The sequence below is a fragment of the Sorex araneus genome, chromosome 8, assembly GCF_027595985.1.
Source record: "Sorex araneus isolate mSorAra2 chromosome 8, mSorAra2.pri, whole genome shotgun sequence".
NCBI classification, from domain to species: Eukaryota; Metazoa; Chordata; class Mammalia; order Eulipotyphla; family Soricidae; genus Sorex; species Sorex araneus.
This window is the reverse complement of record NC_073309.1, coordinates 33,455,608-33,477,523: the sequence shown is the minus strand read 5'-3', so window position 1 is coordinate 33,477,523 and position 21,916 is coordinate 33,455,608. Positions and strand designations below refer to the sequence as shown.

Genomic DNA, 21,916 nt, shown 5'->3' with positions numbered 1-21,916 from the left:
CGACTCCTAACAGACTTCAAAGAGGACATCACTAACAGCACAATTGTAGTCGGAGACTTCAATATGGCCTTATCACCTCTAGATAGATCCACAAGAACAAAACTCAACAAGGAAACACTGACTCTGAATGAAGAAATTGAAGAGAGAGGCCTAATAGACCTATACAGGGCCTTACACCCCAAAAAGAAAGAATACACATTCTTTTCCAGTGCACATGGAACATTTTCAAAAATAGACCATGTACTGGGCCCCAGAACATACCTCAATAGAATCGGAAAAATAGAAATTGTATCAACCATCTTTTCAGACCACGATGCGCTGAAGATAGAAGCTAGCCACCCACAAATACGGAAAATCAAATCAAACACCTGGAAATTAAACAATTCCATGTTGAACAATGAGTGGGTCAAGAAGGAAATCAAGGAAGAAATCAAAAGATACTTAGAAACAAATGAGAATGAAGACACGAGCTACCAAAACCTACGGGACGCAGCTAAAGCCGTGTTAAGGGGAAAATTTATAGCTCTCCAAGCATTCCTCAGGAAGGAAGAAAGGACCCACATAGATAGCTTGACTTCACGACTCAAGACCCTAGAAAAGGACCAGAGAAAGGACCCCAAACCAGACCGAAGGAAAGAAATAATAAAAATTAGAGCAGAAATTAATGACATCGAAACCAAAAAAACAATCCGAAAGATCAATGAAACAAAGAGTTGGTTCTTTGAGAAAATAAATAAGATTGATAAACCGCTAGCAAGTCTCACAAAGAAAGAAAGAGAGAAAACTCTAATAAATCGAATCAGAAATGAAAAGGGGGACATCATAACAGAAACCAGTGAGATTCAAAAGATCATTAGAGACTACTTTGAAAGTCTTTACGCCACAAAAAAGGAGAACCTAAAAGAAATGGATGGATTCCTCGATTCCTATAATCTCCCAACACTGAAGAAAGAAGACCTGGAATACCTGAATAGACCCATCAATGTTAAGGAAATTGAAACGGTAATCAAAAACCTCCCCAAAAACAAAAGCCCAGGCCCAGATGGTTTCACTGGCGAATTCTTCCAAACATTTAAAGAAAACCTATTGCCTGTTTTCCTCAAACTTTTCCAGGAAATTGAAAAAACAGGAACTCTCCCAAACAGTTTCTATGAAGCACATATCTCCCTAATACCAAAAGCAAACAAAGACACCACTAAGAAAGAAAATTACAGACCAATTTCCCTGATGAACACCGATGCGAAGATCCTCAACAAAATACTAGCAAATAGGATCCAACAACTCATCAAAAAGATCATACATCACGACCAAGTGGGATTCATCCCAGGGATGCAAGGATGGTTTAACATTCGGAAATCAATCAACATAATCCAGCATATCAACAAAAGTAAAGATAAAAACCATATGATCATATCAATAGATGCAGAGAAAGCATTTGACAAGATCCAACATCCTTTCATGATGAAAACCCTCGCCAAAATGGGGTTTGGAGGAACTTTCCTCAAGATAGTCGAAGCCATCTATCACAAGCCTACGGCAAGCATTATCCTCAACGGGGAAAAACTAAGGGCCTTTCCTCTGAGATCAGGCACAAGACAAGGATGCCCACTCTCACCACTCCTCTTCAATATAGTACTGGAAGTACTTGCGATAGCTATTAGACAAGAAAAAGAGATCAAGGGCATCCAGATAGGAAGGGAAGAAATCAAACTCTCACTATTTGCAGACGACATGATACTATATCTAGAGAAGCCTAAAACCTCTACTAAGAAACTCTTAGAAACAATAGACTTATACAGTAAAGTTGCAGGCTACAAAATCAATACCCAAAAATCCATGGCCTTCATATATGCAAACAATGAGGCAGAGGAAAGGGACATGAAAAAAGCAATCCCATTCACAATCGTGCCCCAGAAAATCAGGTACCTCGGAATTAGCTTAACCAAGGAAGTAAAAGACCTTTACAAAGAAAACTACATAACGCTACTCCATGAAATCAAAGAGGACATGAGGAAATGGAAACATATACCCTGCTCGTGGATAGGGAGAATCAATGTTGTCAAAATGGCAATACTCCCTAAAGCATTATACAGATTCAATGCGATCCCTTTAAGTATACCCATGACATTCTTCAAAGAAATGGATCAAGCAATCCTAAAATTCATATGGAATAACAAACGTCCAAGGATAGCTAAAACAATTCTTGGGAAAAAGATGATGGGAGGCATCACCATCCCCAACCTCAAACTTTACTACAAAGCAGTAACAATTAAAACAGCATGGTACTGGAACAAAGGCAGAGCCGTAGACCAATGGAACAGGGTGGAATATCCCTACACACAACCCCAAATGTATGACCATCTAATCTTTGATAAGGGAGCAAGAGATGTGAAGTGGAGCAAGGAAAGCCTCTTTAACAAATGGTGCTGGCACAACTGGACAACCACATGCAAAAAAATGGGTTTAGACCTTGACCTGACACCATGCACAAAAGTCAGATCAAAATGGATTAAAGACCTCAACATTAGACCACAAACCATAAGGTACATTGAAGACAAGGTCGGAGAAACCCTCCACGATATTGAAGATAAAGGTATCTTCAAAGGTGACACGGAACTAAGCAATCTAGTAAAAACAGAGATCAACAAATGGGACTACATTAAACTAAAAAGCTTCTGCACCGCAAGAGATACATTGACCAGAATCCAAAGACTATCCACAGAATGGGAAAGGATATTTACACAATACCCATCAGATAAGGGGTTGATATCAATGGTATATAAAGCACTGGTTGAACTCTACAAGAAGAAAACATCCAACCCCATCAAAAAATGGGGCGAAGAAATGAACAGAAACTTTACCAAGGAAGAAATACGAATGGCCAAAAGGCACATGAAAAAGTGCTCTGCATCACTAATCATCAGAGAGATGCAGATCAAAACAACTTTGAGATACCACCTCACACCACAGAGACTAGCACACATCCAAAAGAACAAAAGCAACCGCTGTTGGAGAGGATGTGGGGAGAAAGGGACCCTTCTTCACTGCTGGTGGGAATGCCGACTGGTTCAGCCCTTCTGGAAAACAATTTGGACGACTCTCAAAAAATTAGATATTGAATTCCCATTTGACCCAGCAATACCACTGCTGGGAATATATCCCAGAGAGGCAAAAAAGTACAATCGAAACAACATCTGCACATATATGTTCATCGCAGCACTGTTTACAATAGCTAGAATCTGGAAAAAACCCGAATGCCCCAGAACGGAAGACTGGTTGAGGAAACTTTGGTACATCTATTCAATGGAATACTATGCAGCTGTTAGAAAAAAGGAGGTCAAGAATTTTGTAGTCAAGTGGATGGGCATGAAAAGTTTCATGCTGAGTGAAATGAGTCAGAAAGAGAGAGACAGACATAGAAAGATTGCACTCATCTATGGTATATAGAATAACAGAGTGGGAGACTAACACCCAAGAACTGTAGAAATAAGTACCAGGAGGTTGACTCCATGGCTTCGAGGCTGGCCTCACGTTCCGGGGAAAGGTCAACTCAGAGAAGCGATCACCAACTACATTGTAGTCGAAGGCCATGTGGGGGAAGGGAGTTGCGGGCTGAATGAGGGCTAGAGACTGAGCACAGCAGCCACTCAACACCTTTATTGCAAACCACAACAGCTAATTAGAGAGAGAAAACAGAAGGGAATGCCTTGCCACAGTGGCAGGGTGGGGTGGGGGGGAGATGGGATTGGGGAGGGTGGGAGGGACACTGGGTTTACGGGTGGTGGAGAATGGGCACTGGTGAAGGGATGGGTTCCCAAACTTTGTATGAGGGAAGTATAAGCACAAAAGTGTATAAATCTGTAACTGTACCCTCACGGTGATTCTCTAATTAAAAATAAATAAATTAAAAAAAAAAAAAAGAAAGTGAAAAAAAAATATATGAAACTATGTCTGTAAATAGGTGTAAGTAAATGTTTTAAGCAAGTCTTAGAGTACACACAAAAACCAATTCAGAACAGAAATGAAATCCTTCCAGATAGAAAAGCAGATGACTAAAACTCAAATCATGGGGCTGGAGTGAGACTCCAGCAGGTAGGGCCTTTGCCTTGCACGCGGCTGACCCGGGTTCGAATCCCAGCATCCCATATGGTCCCCTGAGCACTGCCAGGGGTGATTCCTGAGTGCATGAGCCAGGAGTGACCCCTGAGCATCGCCGGGTGTGACCCAAAAAAGCAAAAAATAAATAAATAAATAAATAAATAATAAAATTCAAATCATTTAATCCATTTATTCAACAAATAGTTACTTAGCACCCATTATATATCAAGTACTCATCAAGGGGAGGTACAGAATCAAAGAGTTAATAACTGAGGTTTGATATTGGTATAAAGAAAAATAACAGTGGTAAGTAAATAAAAGGTACAGGGTTTCATCCTCAAAGAGCTTACATTCTGATAGGGAAGATATGATCTCAAATCATAAACTTAAGAGAATAAACATCTGTTGAAGTGAAGGAGGGAAAGTTGAAGATACACACCAGCAGACACTGTAGAACAGATTTACCAGACTTTAGAAAGAAATGCAGATTCATTCTCAAGAATGTAACTGTAAATAAACTGTCCACATCATCACTCTTACCAGGCATCGCTTCATCTGGAATGACTGGACCTTCACAGCCTGTATGGCTTCATCTAAGAGCTTTTCCTGCTCATCCTGAGGTGACTGCTGTGTTGTAGGCTGAAAAATAAATGTTTCCATTAATATTTCTTTAGTGACTAATCTAGAAGAGCAGCAAAGCCAATGAAACTCCCAGGTACACCAGTTTTCAAGCTGATAATTCTGGGGTCTTCTTAGAGTGGGAGAGGGCAACTTCCCATGTACTGCTGGAACCCCAGAAGCCATTCCCAAGGCCTCTGCCCAGGTTCACAATTAATCTGAGAAGATAATTGTTGAAACTCATGAAACTCCTAGGCACATGGGTCTTTGGGCTGAAAACTCTGGGGCGCTGGTGTAGTGGGGCAGGCCTAGTCTCTGCCCTGCCAAAGCCCCAGCAGCCACCCCACACCCTTCAGCCTCTGGAATATAAATAGTCCAGTTTCATTACTAATCTCAGAAGAGATGTCAAGTCAGTGAAACCTTCCCATTACACCAGTCTTCTTGGAGTGGGGGCGAACAGCCACTTCCATCCCTCACGCAACTACAGGAAGGCCCAGCAGCCACTCCCACACCCCAAGCCTCTGGCATATAAATGGCACAACTTCACAACAAAACTCAAGAAACACCAAACTGAAGTACTACTCCAGTACTGACCGTGGAATTCACAGCCTCCTTTAACAAAACTGACAGCCCAGTAACAGAGCAAATCTGATGGCAAAGCAATGTAAAAGCCAACTAAGATCCATAATGAAAACAGTAACAAAAAAAGACTCAACTAGTAACAATCAACTCAGTAAATCCTCAGACTATAACTTCAAAACACCACTGTCTGGGTTGCAGACAATGCCTTTGTATACAGCCTACCCAGATTCAATTTCTAGTATTACATCCCTGAGCACCCAAGACTGAGTGCTAAGTCAGGAGTAAAGCCTGAGTGTGGCCTAACACACCTCCACCATAAAAAAAAAAAAAAACTTACAATAAAGAAATCCCTAGCACTGCAAGCAAGATGTAACAATCTTCACAAATTTTCTTTTACTCAACTATTTCTTGATAATTTCATTTATCATTTTGCTGTGACAAGAAATGAAAAGAAATTATTTGGGGCTGGAGCAATAGCACAGTGAGCGGGTAGGGCTTTTGTGTTGCACCTGGCTGACCCAGATTCGATTCCCAGCATCCCATATGGTCCCCTGAGCACCACCAGTAGTAATTCCTGAATGCGGAGCCAGGAGTAACCCCTGTGCATCGCTGGGTGTGATCCAAAAAGAAAAAAGAAAAGAAAAATTATTTTTCTTTTATCCAAGGGAGAAGGCTTGGAGAAAGGATAAGAAACTGGACACGATGGGGGGCTAGGTCACACAAGTGATGGGACTGGTGTTGAAACACTGAATGCCGAAAACAACTGTATTATGACAACTCTGTAAATCAGTGTTTAGATAAAGGTAGGGGGGAAATTTGTTTCATTAGCACTTCCTCCCAACAAATGTTTTTCCTATTCTTATCATTAATGGAATTTCCAACTTAAAGTACCAGACACTAGTTGGTTCTATTTCTTAAATTTTAATCCAAAGATTCTGTTATTTCTTCACAGATATCTCTTCCCTATTGAGTCATAAACCTCTTCCAAGGTTTTTCATGTATAGCTCTTTCCAGTTCTACAACCAAAATCTATTTAGCAATTTCTGACAACCACTGAACAGAGCTGTTTTACAGTCTCTGAAGTTAATCACATAAAATTGCTGAAAGGAAACAGATATATGTACAGAGAATGTCGTCATCAGAACTAATTTAATATCCTCAAACTAGGTTGAGGTCAAATGTGGTGATACCTTATAGATATTTGTTACACAGAGTCCAACCAAAATAGTCATTCTGCCAACCTAACTTCTGTGGTAAGCCTAGCATAATCCAATAAGTCTCTAGAAACCTCTCTATTCCTTCTAACTACTTTCATCCTTATTTTATTCTACTGTTAGATTAAGTAACTAATTTTTTGAAACACCGACACCTTTATAAGAAGGGACTAAATAAAGAGAAATAAAATACCTGAAATTAGTGACCCATAGCAAAAAAGCCTATGGAATATCTTATCATTTCAAATACAGAGACCTATGGTTTCTAAAACACTAGTCTTCTCTTTGAAACCGGCAAAAATCTGTTTGCAAATAAATCTGGTCTAGCAAACAGAATTAATCAATCATGTATAACATGTATCCACTTAAAATAATATATAATGGTCATTTTTATATCCCTGGGACATAATACACGTCCTGACACAATGCATTTTCATAAATCTTCACCGTATGACTAAATAAGCTATCTTTATAACACATTATTTTTAAAAAATCACTGAAGATTCAAGAACAGGTAACTGGATAAAAAAAAATATGGAATACTACTCAGCTATAAGAAAGGACAAGTCAAACAATTTGCTCTTTAGAAAGAAACTGGAAGGTACCATGCTGAGTGAAGTCAGTATGGAGGGAGAGAGAGAAATACAGAATTCTCTTTCTCATATATAAGAAATAAAGAAGCATAGTAGGGAAAAAACAAAAGGCCAAAAACAACAGAATATCTACAGAACTTGCTAGTGATGACAGTGAGATGTGGGGAGTACAGAGGTGCTGAGGTAGGGAATAAGGGGGGGGTTGGGGGAGACTGGTTGATGGAATGTTGTATTCAAGAAACTTACCACTGACAGAATTGTAAAATTTCAAATTATAATGACTAAGCAGCATGACTGTCCTACTGTTCACCAATTTGCTCGAGCAGGCACCAGTAACATCTCCACTGTGAGACTTGTTACTGCTTTTGGCATATCGAATATGTCACAGATAGCTTGCCAGGCTCTGCTGTGCAGGCAGGATACTCTCATTAGCTTGCTGGGCTCTCCAAAAGGGATGGAGGAACCGAACCCAGCTTGGCCACGTACAAGGCAAATGCCCTATCCACTGTGCTGTCGCTCCAGTCCAGTGACTAAGTACAAACGTTTTTAAAAAAGACTAAAGAATCAAGAAATAAAAGGATAAAGTATAGTATATACTTACAATGGACTATTTAGTCTTAAAAAGAAATAAAACTTCGATATGTGCTACACAAATGAGTTCATAAAAGTAAGCTATTTGGGGCTGAACAGTTACAGGGCTTAAGGTACTTGCTTTACACGGCAATCAAAGTATGTGGTCCCCCAAGCATTGCGAGTGGCAGCACTGAAACTGAATGCTGTCAGGTGTGGCCTTGGAGACCCCCAACCAATGCTGAGGTGGCATGGCATCCCACATGGTGGCATGGCATGGCACATCTGTCCCAAGAAGCACATTATCCCTCGTTCAGGAATTGAACCTCTGGTCAAGTGGGAGGGAACCACCAGAAGGAGGCCTGTGCAACTGCTGTGGAGCCCCAACAACCCACCCAAGAGATGCCCTCAAAGAAGCCAGACACACAGGCAGAGCCATAGCACAGAGGTAAGATGCTTGCTTTGCATGTGGTAGACCATGTGATTTGGTCTCCTGAGTGCCTCCTGAACACAGTGGACATGGCTTATTTAAAAAATTTTAAAAGCCAGAGACAAAACACGGCATACAATATGATTTTACATATGTGAAATATCAATAACAGGTAAATAATTCCTAGAAAGAGAAAGTAAAGGATCCTTGGTAGAATGGAAGAGTAAATGCTTAAACAGTGTCTCCTTTGAGGGTGGTAAAAGTATTTTGGAACTAGACAGAGGCAGTCAAATAACACTGAAAGCATACAAATTTCTCAGAACTGCTCACTTTAAAATGGTAAATTTTGTATTATGTAAATTTCACACACACACAAAAAAGACCACAGCCACTGACAAAATTAGGGGGGGGTAGAGCAATAATAGCACAGCAGGTAGGGCATTTGCATGCAGCCAACCTAGGCTCAGAGATTCCCATATGGTTCCCGAGCACCACCAGGAGTAATTCCTGAGTGCAGAGCCAGGAGTAACTCCTATGCATCACCGGGTGTGACCCAAAAAAGGAAAAACAAAACAAAACAAAACAAAAAACCTGGAAAAGTGTAAGGCAAAAGCTTATATATGGACATAATTTTTTTTAAAGTCTGATTTTCTTGATCTGATACTGGAAAAAGAAAAATATTATCTGAATAATAAACAATACTGAACATCTCATTAATTTTATTCCTATGACAACTTCTATTTAACTAGTAAAGTTTCCTTCTAACATTTCTCCAGAAGCACAAATAAATTTCAAAGAAAATATAATTTGTTTTTAAAACTAAATTAGAAAGTAAGTTCTAATGAATTATTACTATAAAATGTTAACAGTGGAGTCAAGAGCAAGAGCACTTATGGATTCTGATTTACTGAAAGTTATTACTCATTATAGGATAATTCCCTAAGAACTTCAATGATACTAAACTATTGGTTGGTTTTGTTTGCTTTTCTGTTTGTTTGCAATTTACCTCTGGAAGCAACAGATTTAACCATTTTTAGAATCAATGGATTTGGAGGGTGTAGGGATAGTATGGCGGATAGCGCACTTTGCTTTACATGACCCAACCGGGTTTGAGCCCCAGCACTACATGTGGTTGTCAAAGTCTGCCCTGAGCACAGGAACTCTGGGTGTGATCCAACACCTCATCCCCAAAACAGGTGACTTAGCATCAATGTTAAGTTCTGGTGATCTACTTAGAAAAGGCAGTGAAATAACAGATTTTTAACTTTTGCTATGGTAAAATATATGTAACAAAATTTGCCATTTTAACATTTTTTAAGTCTGTAGTTCAGTGGCATTAAGTACATTCACATTGTTGTGCAATTTTCACCACTATCAATCTCTAGAATTCTTTATGTTTTCAAAGGAAAAAAGTCCTACTCATTTAATGATAACTCTCATCTCCTCTCCCACACCTCAAATAATCATCATTTTACTTTCTTCCTCTGCAGGTGACTTCTTTAGATACCTCTATAAGGGATCACTCAAGGTGGTCTTTTTGTGTCTGGCTATTTTCATACAGCATGTCTTCAAGGTTCATTCACACTATACCATGAATCAGAATCACCTCCACCCCACCCCCCTTTTAAAAGCTAAATTACATTGCGGCCAGAGTGATAATACAACAGGTAGGGTGGTTGCCTTGCACACAGCCAATCTGGGTTCAATCCCTGAGCACCAACAGGAGGGATCCCTGAGTGCAGAGCCAGGAATAAGCCCTGAGCACCACCAGGAGTTGCTAATAAATAAATAAAAGTTAAAAAAAAAAAGCTAAAAAAATTTTCGTGTCTCTCTCTCTCCCAGACCCCTCCATTTTTGTTTGTTTATTCATTTACTGGCAGACACATGTCGCTTAAAACTTCTGGCTACCACATTTAATAATTGTCTTTACAAGGCAAAAAACTGATTATAAAGAGGTTACAAAAAACTCACTATTATATAGAACTGAGAAGATTTAATGATTTAACCAAATAATAAAACCTTCACAAAATTCTTACACTGGATTGAAAATAAACAGAAATACAAATAAAAATGTAGACTTAATAAAAAGAGGGCTTCAAATGAAGAAAGCTAAGATAAAGAAATGTATTCTTACAAGTTGCTCATAAGATAGTTTATACAAATGATAATTAAAAAGGAGTATCTAGAACCCTTCCCTAAAGCATCCTACATAGCAAAAACAATTGGAACATGAACACGCTTATTAAACACAAGATCAGCTATCAGGGCTGGAGAGATAGCACAGCGGGTAGGGTGTTTGCCTTGCACACGGCTGACCTGGGTTCAATTCCCAGCATTCCATATGGTCCCCGGGGCACCGCCAGGAGTAATTCCTGAGAGCAGAACCAGGAGTAACCCCTGAGTACTGCCGGGTGTGACCCAAAAAGCAAAAAAAAAAAAAAAAAAAATCAGCTATCCACTGTCTCCTCATTCACAAAAGTGACTCTCCATTTACAAATGACTCTATACATCAGCTATATGGATCAGAAAAAAAAAATGTCAGCGGTAGTTCAGGGTTTAAAGGGCATCCCACACACACAGCCTGTTATCCCGGGGTATAGTCAATAGTGGTCACTGATCACAAACTCAAGAGTGATCTCGGTGTTGGTGTCCTTCCCCCATCGCCCCCAGCACGAAAAACAAAATACACTACAGAACCAAAATAAAGTTTAACATTTGTGATTAGGCCCATTTAATTTTGGACCAGGTGAATAGCCCCCATAAGGTTACAGGAAAATAAAAAAGTCCTCCTGTACTTGTAACTTACAAAACTTGTTTCTTCTCTACCAAACAGGGATAATAAGAGTATTTATGAGTATGTTATGAAAAATAAATGAAACCTCCAACCATTCTGACAACTTATTTGCTGGTCAATCTCTCCATTCACATGCTATGGATGTAATCTAAAAACACAACGCAAATAATATTTTAACACATTAAAGGAAGTTCTGTTAAAAAACACTAAACAGGCACAGATCAAAAATTAAAATGGGGAAAAATAAGTATACAGAAATATAAACTTCATAGCATAACATCAATACCAAATTGTCTCCAATTTCATTTCCCCAGAAATCCTATGATGTATATCATGAGCACTCACTTCCGCAGGAGAGCTGTAGGCATTACCCCTTTCTCTCCACTTGGAGGATTTCTGCTTACCCTCCTCGGTGTCGGTCTCTAAGGGACTTGCCTTAGTCTTTCCCAAGCTTCCCAGAAGTGGTATCTCTGCATGATAGCACTGCACTAAACTAAAAATGCTTGCAAGAGGGACCAAACCCAGGGCCTTGTGCATGCCAGACATGTGCTCCAGGGCTCTGAGCTATCTCTCTGGTCACTTCTGTTTTCAAAGAACAAGGGAAGTGTTTTTGTTTTTGTTTTTGTTTTTTTTACAGGCTTAGCACCATTCACGATATAAGACAAATGGGAGGCTTCACAACTGCACTGCACGCTACACTTAAAGACCTGGGAAGGCCCTGTCTTCAGAGGCAAAGCATAACTCAAAGGACACTGACTAGCCCAACTAGTAGTTGTAACAAGACTAAAATCGGTTTCCTTTCCCGATAAAATTCATGAAGACAGGACTGTGCATCTGGCTCACAATTCCAAACGGCTAGCTCGGCACAGAAGAGGTGTAATAGTAAATGACGATTAAACAGACAAACCCCTATTTTTACACTATTCTTGTATCAGTCACGAAAAAAATTCGAAGGAAACAGAATCACTGTTGGTATGACGATATGTTATATGAAATCAGTGTATGTCAAATCATGTTTTCTGGCATGAACACATTTACAGTAAAGCCTGCATCCACGTGTACAGGCTCAATGAAACCTGTTCACAAAACGTGAACGAGAGCACGGAAACTACGTTCGGTACATTAACAGCCAAAAAAACATTATATATACAATGCAAACTTTGTCGAAATATATATATTTTTAAATATGCCAGTGACAACCTCTCTTTGTGGAAACCAGACAGACCTAAGGATTCAGATTTTGAGGAAGTTCAGGTCCAGTCGCCACGACTTGCAGCCATCAAAGGAAGGGCGGGAGGGGCGCTAGGGAGATAAAAGCCTACTTCCTAACACGTAAAAAAAAAAAAAAAAAAAAAAAAAAAAACAACACTGGGATTTCAGTCCTGGGCGGACAAGTCAAAGAGTCAGCAAGCCCGAGGCGCAAACGCTAAGCGGGCTGCCATCTCCTTTCCGTGGGTCAAAATTAGTGGGTCATCACAGAGCATTCGTGCGGAATTCCAGGAAATTCTCCTAAGCGAATCCCTCGAAATTCGCTGACAAAACACCGCATCGGGGCTACGAAGACCAGAAAGGTCAGGGTAGTTAACAGCTCCTCCGGCAGCGAGGTCTTGCACAAGCCACGATCGTCTGCCCGACCCAGAGCACTCCCAAGGCACAAAGGTGGAGGCGCGGAGAGAGTAACCTGCCGGGCTGGGCGCCGACACTCCCCGCGCCTCCTGCCCGTCCGCGCACGCCCCCGACCCGGCCGGACGAGCTCTCCTCCCCGCACCGGGGCTCCCTGCAAGGCAGGGCGGTGGCCGACTCCACCGAGACGCAACCGCAGACCTCACGGAGCCCCGAATCTTATAAGACGAGATCCCCAACGCCGAGAGGTCGCCCAGTCTCAGAGCGAAGGCTGCGGCCAGGAGCCGCCGCCCACTCGAGCCCGGAGCGGCCCGTCTGCGGCCTTCCTCGGCCTGTCCCTTTTCCCCGTAGGCCACGCCGAGATAGTGGGAGCCCCGGCCGGGCTCCAGAAGGCCCCAACTCCGCCCGCAGAGCCCCCAAGTCAGTGAGAGACAGCAAGAGGCTGAGGAAGGGTCGTTCCCGGGGCCCGCAGCCCCTCAGCACTCACCATGGCGACTCCCCGGAGCCTGCAGCAAGCAGCACCCACCCGCGCGGAGCCTCCCGCGGTCAGGTGACGCTGCGGCCTCTCCAAGCCCCGCCCTCTCTAGTCCCGCCCTCAGACCGCCGGCGACTCCTCGATTGGTCCGTTTCTAGGTACTTAAGTCTCGCGTGGTTATTGGCCGTGGCCATTTGTTCTCTGTACTGGTGAACCTGGGCTCTACCGGTGTCATAAGGCGGTGCGGTGCAGGTTAAACCGGGAATCGTTCGGCCACGGGAAGGAAAGACAGCGTTAAACTACTCAGCCGAGGAGGATGGGGACTCCCTCATCCAGCGTCGCGTTCGTAAAGCGCATGCGTCGGCGGAATACTAGTCTCGTGGGGCGGCTCCAGTTTTTCATGCTGACCAATCAGGGTGCAGGAGAGGGGCGGGGCCTTGCCCTTACTGGCGGGCGTGGCGTCTGCGCGCGGGTTTCGTCGCGGAGCGCTTGTTCACGGAAGTCCATTGCGCGCCATGGAGTCGGGTCTGGTACGATGTTTTGCTACTCGTTTGGGGATTACCGAGCCGGCCGTGCTTAGGTGAGTTCGATGACGCCGTGGTGAGAGGAGGACGCTGGGTCCCTGAGTCCCTACTTCTGGGAAAACTTCTTGGCTGTAGGCTTGTTTGGGGTGGCAAGAGAGGGACCAGCTAGTTCTGAGAGAGGCAGAGAGGTGCTGGGAAGGGTAAGGGGTAAGCGGTAAGGAGAACTCTCTCTGCAGATACGTAACGGACGGGTGGTGTACCCGAGCGGCTGAGGTGCGAGGCCGTGCGCCCCCCTGGCGGGTGCCTTGAGCCAAAATAACGGGCCCTGTAGCTCAGCGGAGTCCGGGGTTCAATTCCCGGCTTGCGGCTGGGCAGAGGGGGCTGGCGATCAAGGGCCTCGGAGCGGGTGTTATTTTCGCAGCGAAGATGTGGGAATAGTGTAGTCTAGTTTGACCCACTCCCAAACTAGAGTACCAGGAAAAAAAAAATAAGCCCCCAAATGGTCAGGGTCTTGGCACGACTGCGTTCGAAGCAAGGCCTTTGTCCAGCGCTCCTTCCGTGGCCGGATCAGGCGAGGACGGGACGGAGAGAGTAGCACGTGCTGGGAAATGATTGGAGACGGAGAACGCAGTTCTCCTCTAGGAAGGTCCTGGACACCCCGTGTGCTCGCCCGAGCCCCTCCCGGAGTGACCCCTGAGCGCTGAGCCAGGAGAAATTCCCCCAGCACTCCAGGGAGTGCACCCCCCTCCAGCAAAAACCAGCAGTTCCCCCTCACTCCCCCCCCACCCCGCGATGAAATGCCCGCACGAGTGTGAATCCCTTATCCCCTCATCGCCAGTGTCCGGAACCTCATTCATCAGAACCTCATTCATCATCCTGGCGCCACTTAGAATTGCGCGATTTGGGGCCGCCTCTAAGCTCACAGGGTCAGACAGTGGGACCCAGCTGTGTGTTTGACAGTCCCCGAGTGAGGGCTCCTGAACACTGAAGTTAGAGAACCGCTGATTTAGGGAAAAGGAGGAGTCCTGGCCCAACCTGCCTGCCCTGTTGATTTCCCCCCCACACACACACACTCCACCCCCCAACACACACACACACACACACACACTTTTTCTTTTAAAGGGGTGGGAAGGGACCATAAAGAAATCTTGCCCTTTTGATCACATTTGTTAAAGGTATCCCAAGGATGAATGTAGAGTTGTTTTCGAAGGCTCTTTCTGCCTGGAGTCAGTGTTAGAGATCTCTCAAAGGATTTTCAATCCCAGCCCAAAGAAACTTGCGTTAGAAATCAGACCCCTGTGGTATTCAATAGTGTTTACCAAAGTGTTGGGCAAACTTCTGGGGAAAAGAGGGGTGGGAGTGATGGGTCAAAGGGTAAGACTTTGTTGGGGCATGCAGAGAAGTCTCTGGTTCCAATTCCACAACCAGCTGTAGCCCCTGAGCACAGTGCCGAGAATGATGATCTCGGCAAGGCTGGATGTAGCCCAAAAAAACAAAAGGGGGGGAGGGGGAAGCATGGAAAAGAGTTTTCGTGAACATGTTTCCCTGTAAACCAGGAAAGCAGAAGAGTTTTTGAGACTGTCCCAGATCAAGTGTGCTGGCCTGTCAGCACATACCACCGAAACCAACAATGCCATCATGTGCTTGGACCTTGCAGCTTCCTATATGAAGTTCCCCTTGGACAAGGTAAGTAGACCCTGCCTAGTGTCTAAATAGTCCATTGTAAGCGGAAGTTTAATTTTATGTTTAATTTCTGGTTGAACTGGTTCCTGTCAAAACTCTTAATTAAGAGAACTTTCTTGGCTGACCTTCTGTTAAGTTATTCTAAATTTGAATAATTTTCTTGAGCTGGAAAATACATATATGTACTCTTTTTATACAGGTTTCCCCAGGTATCCAAAAGTAGTGAAATCACTTGTAACCAGAGATGACATGAAAATTAAGAAATAATTATGTGGGGAATATTTTGTGTATTCCCAGACCCAAAAAATACATTAAAGTTAGCCTTTCTTCTCTTTCCTCACCTCTGACTTAATAATATTATCTAGAAAAAATTAATTCATGTGAATGCAGGATAAAATTGTTAACTTTTCTTAGAAAGCAAGAATATATTAAAAGATGCTTAGGCCGGGACTGGATCGATAGCACAGCGGGTAGGGCATATTCCTTGCATGTGACCGACCTGGGTTTGATTCCCAGCATCCCATACAGTCCCCTGAGCACGACCAGAAGTAATTCCTGAGTGCATGAGCCAGGAGTAACCCCTGAGCATCGCTGGGTGTGACCCAAAAACAAAACAGAAAAAAAAAAAAAAGAGTAAAAATACTTAGGCTGAATAAAGTTCCGGGGAGAAGAAACCACTATTTTGCTCCATGTGAACACTACTTTTACTTTTTACTTTTTACTTTGTCTGCTGTTTTCATGTCCATGAAGAGGGTGAGAGTATCTATCCATTTCACTAGATTATGAGGATAAAGATTATCCCTAGGAGTATCTGTTAATAATTGCATTCACTAAATGGTGATCTTTGAACACTGGCTCCCTAGCCTATCTTAGCCCTAACCCCAAACTATAATGCACTGTAATGACTTAAAAGTTTGTAAATGCAGCACATGTTCTTTACCTGGAAACACAAACTTACCTTGCTGTTGTATCTATGAAACTTAAAATATTAAAAATATTTTAATGGTAATTTTTTTTTGTTTTTCTTTATAAAGGCTTATTTAATTAAACTCTCTGGTTTGAACAAGAAGACATATCAAAATTATCTGAAATCTTTTGAGTGCTTACTGGGCCTGAATTCAAATGTTGGAATAAGAGACCTAGCTGTACAATTTAGCTGTACAGAAGCAGTAAACATGGCTTCAAAGTTGCTGCAGAGGTATTTAAACTTTATTGGAAATTTATACTGATACTTAAAGAAAAATTAGACAATGTCCTCTTATTTTCAGTCTTTAAAAAAATATGCATTTGTGGGGCTGGAGCCATAACACAGTGAGTAGGGCGTTTGCCTTGCACACGGCCGACCCGAGTTCGATTCCCAGCATCCCATATGGTCCCCTGAGCACTGCCAGGGGTCATTCCTGAGTGCAGAGCCAGGAGTGACTTATGTGCATCACCAGAGTGTGACCCAAAAAGCAAAAAAAAAAAAAAAAAGATATGCATTTGTTTCTGATTTACTTTTCTCAGTCTGAAATAATTTTGCAAAATTTACTTTCCCTTAGGTATGAATTCAGTCTTCCACAGACACAGCAAGAAGATCTTGATTTATCCAAGCCTCTGTTTGTCACTGCTGCACTACTTTCAGCCTGCAAGTAAGTATACCTTTTTAACATTCAAAACAGTTAACAGTTTGCAGACAGATTTTTTATTCCTAAAGAGTACTTCTAGCGCCAGAGGAAATGCTTAAGGGACTGGAGCCTGCTTTACATGAAGACCATGGTTTGATTTCTGATACCCCTAGAGTGATCCCTTGGGCACCACTAAAAGAGGCTCAAAAACAGAAACAAAATTACTTCTAATTTTGTTTTTTTTGTAAGCATACTTTTCAAAATACTTTTAGGAGTAGTAACCAAATGACTCGATTTTCCATTTGGAAGTTTGCTTGACAAGTGGAAACTATTTCTGTAAGGTAAGCATTCTGATTATAGAGCATACCTTTCACTTCTTTCCCCACATTTTTAAAATTCAGCATACATTATTTTTATTAGGAAATTTTGGCTTATAAGACTGTAAATGTTTACATTTTAGGGATAGTGTTACCACACCCACCACCAAACTGCCAGTATTCTTCCCCACCTTCCATTGAATTACCCCCACGCCACCCTCTCATCCCGATGCCATACCTCACCCCTATAATAACTTTAATTTTATGGTCAGAGACTAAGGATTTGTTTCCATTTACTATTTCTCTTAATTGTTTATCACATACAAGTGAGATCATCCAGTATTTGTCTTTTCTCTTGTTACATCCAAAATCTAGGATTTCATTTTATTCATACATGTATTTATAACTTATGTATGTAGCACATCATATTAAGCACTTAGGTTGTTTTGAAATGGGTGTGCCTATATCTTCTCAAATTAGTGTTTTTGTATTCTTTAGATATATGCACGGGATCCTTTTATAAATAATATGTCATTAAAATATGGTCATTGTGACTTTCTAGGTTGTTTTTTAATTGCTGGTTGCAGTCATTTGGGAGTTCTCTAAAGCAGGAAGCACTAGTAAATGCCTTTTATATGTCCCTTTTGTTGTATAACAGATCCAGTGTGCATTTTAATTTAGCCTAATAAGTATCTGAACAAATAGATCAAAGGGCAAACTTGTATAATTTTAGCTAATGATATATTTGAAAGGAAAGGGACAGTGAGGAGCTGAATGGGCAAAAAGAAAATTTGATAATCTGGTTCTCCAAGTAGATACCTGCAGTGGATTTAAGAACAGTAAGTTGTCGAATTCTTTTGTAGGATTCTGAAGCTAAAAGTGGATAAAAACAAAATGGTAGCCATATCTGGTGTTAAAAAAGCCATATTTGATCGACTGTGTAAACAGTTAGAGAAGATTGGGCAGCAAATTGACAGTAAGTAATTATTCCATATTCCAAGAGTGTATCATTTAAAAATGTGGACCTGATAAAAGTCATATATTTTCAAACTTGCAAAACAGGTATCTTTGGTGTATAATTTGATGTATAATATGGGTTATGTGTGTTTATAGTAAGGAGATTATTTTTCTAATAAAGTAGTTTAATGGCTTTAAAGACACATACCTGTGATTCTACAAATTCATGCCTGCAAAATAGATTCTCTGTTAACGTCGTGTTAAATGATAGCCACTACCTACATAGGCTGAAGTAGAAGTTCTCAGGTCTAACAAGAGAAGCCAGTTATTTGCTTCTCCATATTCTAGTACTTAGTCAGACATTTCAATTTTTGTGTTGATTCAAATATACCTAACTGCTAAAGCTGAGAAGAAAACAGCTAACCTTGATGAAACTCTTTTTTTTAAAGAAGAGCCTGAACAGTCACCTTCTCCACCTCAAAAGAAAAGGAAAACAGTGATCAGCCCTCCAGCAAATGGTGAGAGATATTAACACTTGATGAACATTAAAATTAATGCAGTGGAATTAAAGAGTACAATAAGTGTAATACACTGAACAGTTCTGTGCTCTGCCTTTTTTTTTTTTGCAATTTGCCTAATAGTCAAATTTTAAATTTTAAATATATCCTGTCTATCATTTGATAAGTCCATTTATCCAAGCAATATTTCAGAAACTAACCGAACTATTAAGTTAAAAAAAAAAATTTTTTAAACCCTTTTTTTCAGTAGTGTCTGCTTAGTTTCAAATCATTCTTTATTGGGTATATTACAATTTTTGGAAAGTTGCTTAATTTCTGTGAGCTTTAATTTACTAATCTATAAAATGTGATTAGTACTAACACCTTTTTGGGGGTTACAGTGAAGGTTAACTGAGATAATACTGTTAAAAGTGCCTAACCTGTCAATCACAAGATTAATGGTTTTTTTTGTTATTGTTGTTGTTTGCTTTTTGGGTCATACCCGGTGATGCACAGGGGTTACTCCTGCTCATGCACTCAGGAATTACTCCTGGCCGTGCTCAGGGGACCATATGGGATGCTGGGGATTGAACCCGGGTTGGCCGCGTGCAAGGCAAATGCCCTACGCGCTGTGCTATCGCTTCAACCCCCCGAGATTAATGTTTTGATAAAAGTTAGCTACTGTCAGAATATATCGGCATGCTTGTGTTTTGGGAGGGTGAAAAATGATGTACTGGCTGCGCTATTTTCACTTTCAATTCAGTATCTTATTTTCTGTTACCTTAATTAGTTGTTTTAAAATAAACAAGTTTACTTTTTATTTTGTGAATATATAAATTTTGAGGTACACCTGAAAATTTCCTTTTATAGAAATTGAGAAGGAAGTGGATCATCTACTACCTAAACCACAAAAAGATGAAGATGTGACACAGGATTATGAAGAGTGGAAAAGGAAAATTTTGGAAAATGCTGCCAAAGCTAAAAAGGCTACTGTTGAGTGATTTCAGCTTCCAGATTGTTTCATGTTGCAAATTGACAGTTCGTCTGCCACCTTAAGGAAGATGTAAAGGTTTTGGAATTTTGTTTGAATGTTTGTTAGCAAGGATTCTCAAACTGTTCATTTAATAGCAAAAGAGCCAGTACTTGGACTGAGTTTTGGAAAAGAAATTGGCAGCTCTGATGTGAACAACAAATTTATCACCCATAGGGTCTTGGTATTATTTTAACTCACCCACAATCTCTGTCCTCCAACAACATGGAATTGGAGCCAGTTTGTTTTCTCGTTTTGTTTTAAGCAACAGTCTCCAGTCCCATCCCGTATATAAAGTTCAGACTAAGTGGAGTTTTATCAGTTTTACTTAAGTTTTTATGTAAATTTCTTGGTTTGAATCATTATATAGTATGTATAATAAATGTATATATTACTTAAAATAAATATTATTTTTATTTTGTATTCAAGTTGCGTTTTGTCATCAGCTTGCAGGAATTCTTTCTGTAACAAAAGCATCTACTCTAGCAGGAAAAAGAAGCCCAAGTTGACATACAGTGAATAATAGTGCACGGCAGAGCACAGATTTTTTTTATTCAGATATCCTGAATTTAAAATCTTGCTTTGGGCTCAGTAGCAAAGTGCTTGGTTTGCATACGTGAAACTTGGGTTCAAATGCCAGCACACATAAATAATGTAATAATGATGGAATAGTACTTAGCCACATACTGCCCGTGTTCAAGGTAATCTTGAACAAATTACCTTCTTTAAGCATTTGTTTTATCATTAAGACTATTTGATCCCTAGCACCACTGAGGTGACTTCCTGAGCACCACTAAGGATGACTCCTTGACACAAAGCCAAAAATAAATTGATTACTCTGGTGTGACCCAACCAAACCTCCAGCCTCCAAAAATTGGAGTAAAAATGGTATCTACCTAGAAATTCTTTTGGCCAATTTTTGTATTTGATTTTATACAATTTGTTATTTACCTTAGTCTTTTGAAAATGCTTCATAGCTGTGCATACACAGTCTTAAGCAATTTTATGACTAATGAATGTGTTTGGAAAAAAAAAATGGCATCTACCTTGGAAAACCTTAGTGTCTGGGCTAATATATATGAAAAAATTCAATATTACCTGGTATAAGTAGTTAAGTATTAGGATATAGGGAAATTCATAAAACTCTTAAATTAGCATCATATTAAAATACAAAGAGACAAATATTTTTGTTAACAGCCACATACTAAAAAAATGTAATAAATGCTACTTTAAAATTGGGAAAGTTTTATGAAAGATAAAGAAGTGGTTCACCAGGCTCTGATGCATCATAGCAGACATGATTTTAGCTAAAAGATTACATGATTTAATTAACTATTTCTGTGAAAAATACAATAAAATTATTGTGTCCAAATGTTAAGCAATTTGGGCCACATGATATAGCAGGTTGGGTATTTGCTTTGCATATTCAATCTCAGCACTCTGTGTGGTCTCCTGAGCCCTGCCAGGAGTGATCCCTGAGGGCAGAACCAAGAGTAAATTCTGAGCACTGCCAGGTGTGGCTCAAAAAATAAAAAGAAATGGTATCAATAACTGATTACAATTTTATTTGCTCTAAGGCATAATACCCAAGGTTCAAACCTAAACTGACTTTTTTTCCCCTCTGCCCTTTAAATGATGACAACTCTGGGGGCTGGAGCAATAGCACAGCAGGTAGGGCATTTGCCTTGCATGCAGCCGACCCGGGTTCGATTCCCAGTATCCCATTTCGTCCCCTGAGTACCACCAGGAGTAGTTCCTGAGTGCAAAAGCCAGGAGTAATCCCTGTGCATCGCCGGGGATGACCCAAAAAGCAAAAAAAAAAAAAAAAATTGCTTAGCTTGCTACTGTTGATTTTTTTTCAGTGTTGGAGCCAACTTCTGGCCTTATAATAAGTTAGGCACTATTGCTGAGGCATATTCCAAGCCCTGTCCATACAATCTCAAACAAATTAACTTCTGTAAACTTTATGGAATTTTTCTTGCATTGTCTTGCAGGTGGAACCTGACTCTTCCTTTCCTGGCCTTAATGCTTAACCTTGTAATATCTAATCTTGCTAAGATTTCCCAATACCCTCTGAGGAGTATTTAATGATTCTGTTTATCTAGATTATCCAAGGCCCTCTTATAATTAGTGTCATTGATTTATGGTTTGTGAAAGCTTTGCCTAGGTTGAATGAAGGATCCAGATTGAGCCTTTCCTGCACTAGAGATTCAGAACTGTCTCCTGTTGCACATAGCTGTACCTGTGCCATATTTTGAAAAACCTATTGGAGAGGATTGAAGGGCCAGTATCTAAGACCCTCCA

At 40.9% G+C, this 21,916-nt stretch overlaps 2 protein-coding genes across 2 annotated transcripts in view; one reads left to right on the top strand and one right to left on the bottom strand.

Moving 5' to 3' along the window:
* The window catches only part of VPS35 (VPS35 retromer complex component), a 38,547-nt gene extending 25,401 nt beyond the window's left edge, over window positions 1–13,146 (bottom strand). The window contains exons 1-2 of the mRNA XM_004600692.2: window positions 13,010–13,146; window positions 4,639–4,737 (exon numbers count right to left, since the gene is read on the bottom strand). Coding sequence (XP_004600749.1) covers window positions 4,639–4,737; window positions 13,010–13,012 — 102 coding nt within the window. The 5' untranslated portion in view covers window positions 13,013–13,146. The remainder of the gene's footprint in view (window positions 1–4,638; window positions 4,738–13,009) is intronic.
* Window positions 13,147–13,280: 134 nt separating this feature from the next.
* On the top strand, window positions 13,281–20,035 carry ORC6 (origin recognition complex subunit 6). Its single transcript, XM_004600974.2, has 7 exons — window positions 13,281–13,577; window positions 15,078–15,207; window positions 16,239–16,402; window positions 16,746–16,835; window positions 17,992–18,104; window positions 18,535–18,603; window positions 19,453–20,035. Exons 1-7 carry the CDS (start codon window positions 13,513–13,515, stop codon window positions 19,581–19,583), a joined length of 762 nt encoding a protein of 253 aa, XP_004601031.2. The 5' UTR covers window positions 13,281–13,512; the 3' UTR covers window positions 19,584–20,035.
* Window positions 20,036–21,916: the final 1,881 nt, after the last annotated feature.

Bases quoted from the DNA above. Each gene is read 5' to 3' on its own strand.
- ORC6 (XM_004600974.2), top strand. From the start codon at position 13,513: ATGGAGTCGGGTCTGGTACGATGTTTTGCTACTCGTTTGGGGATTACC. The intron at 13,578-15,077 runs GTGAGTTCGATG...CCTGTAAACCAG, and splicing joins ACCGAGCCGGCCGTGCTTAG to GAAAGCAGAAGAGTTTTTGA. The intron at 18,105-18,534 runs GTAAGTAATTAT...TTTTTTTTAAAG, and splicing joins GATTGGGCAGCAAATTGACA to AAGAGCCTGAACAGTCACCT.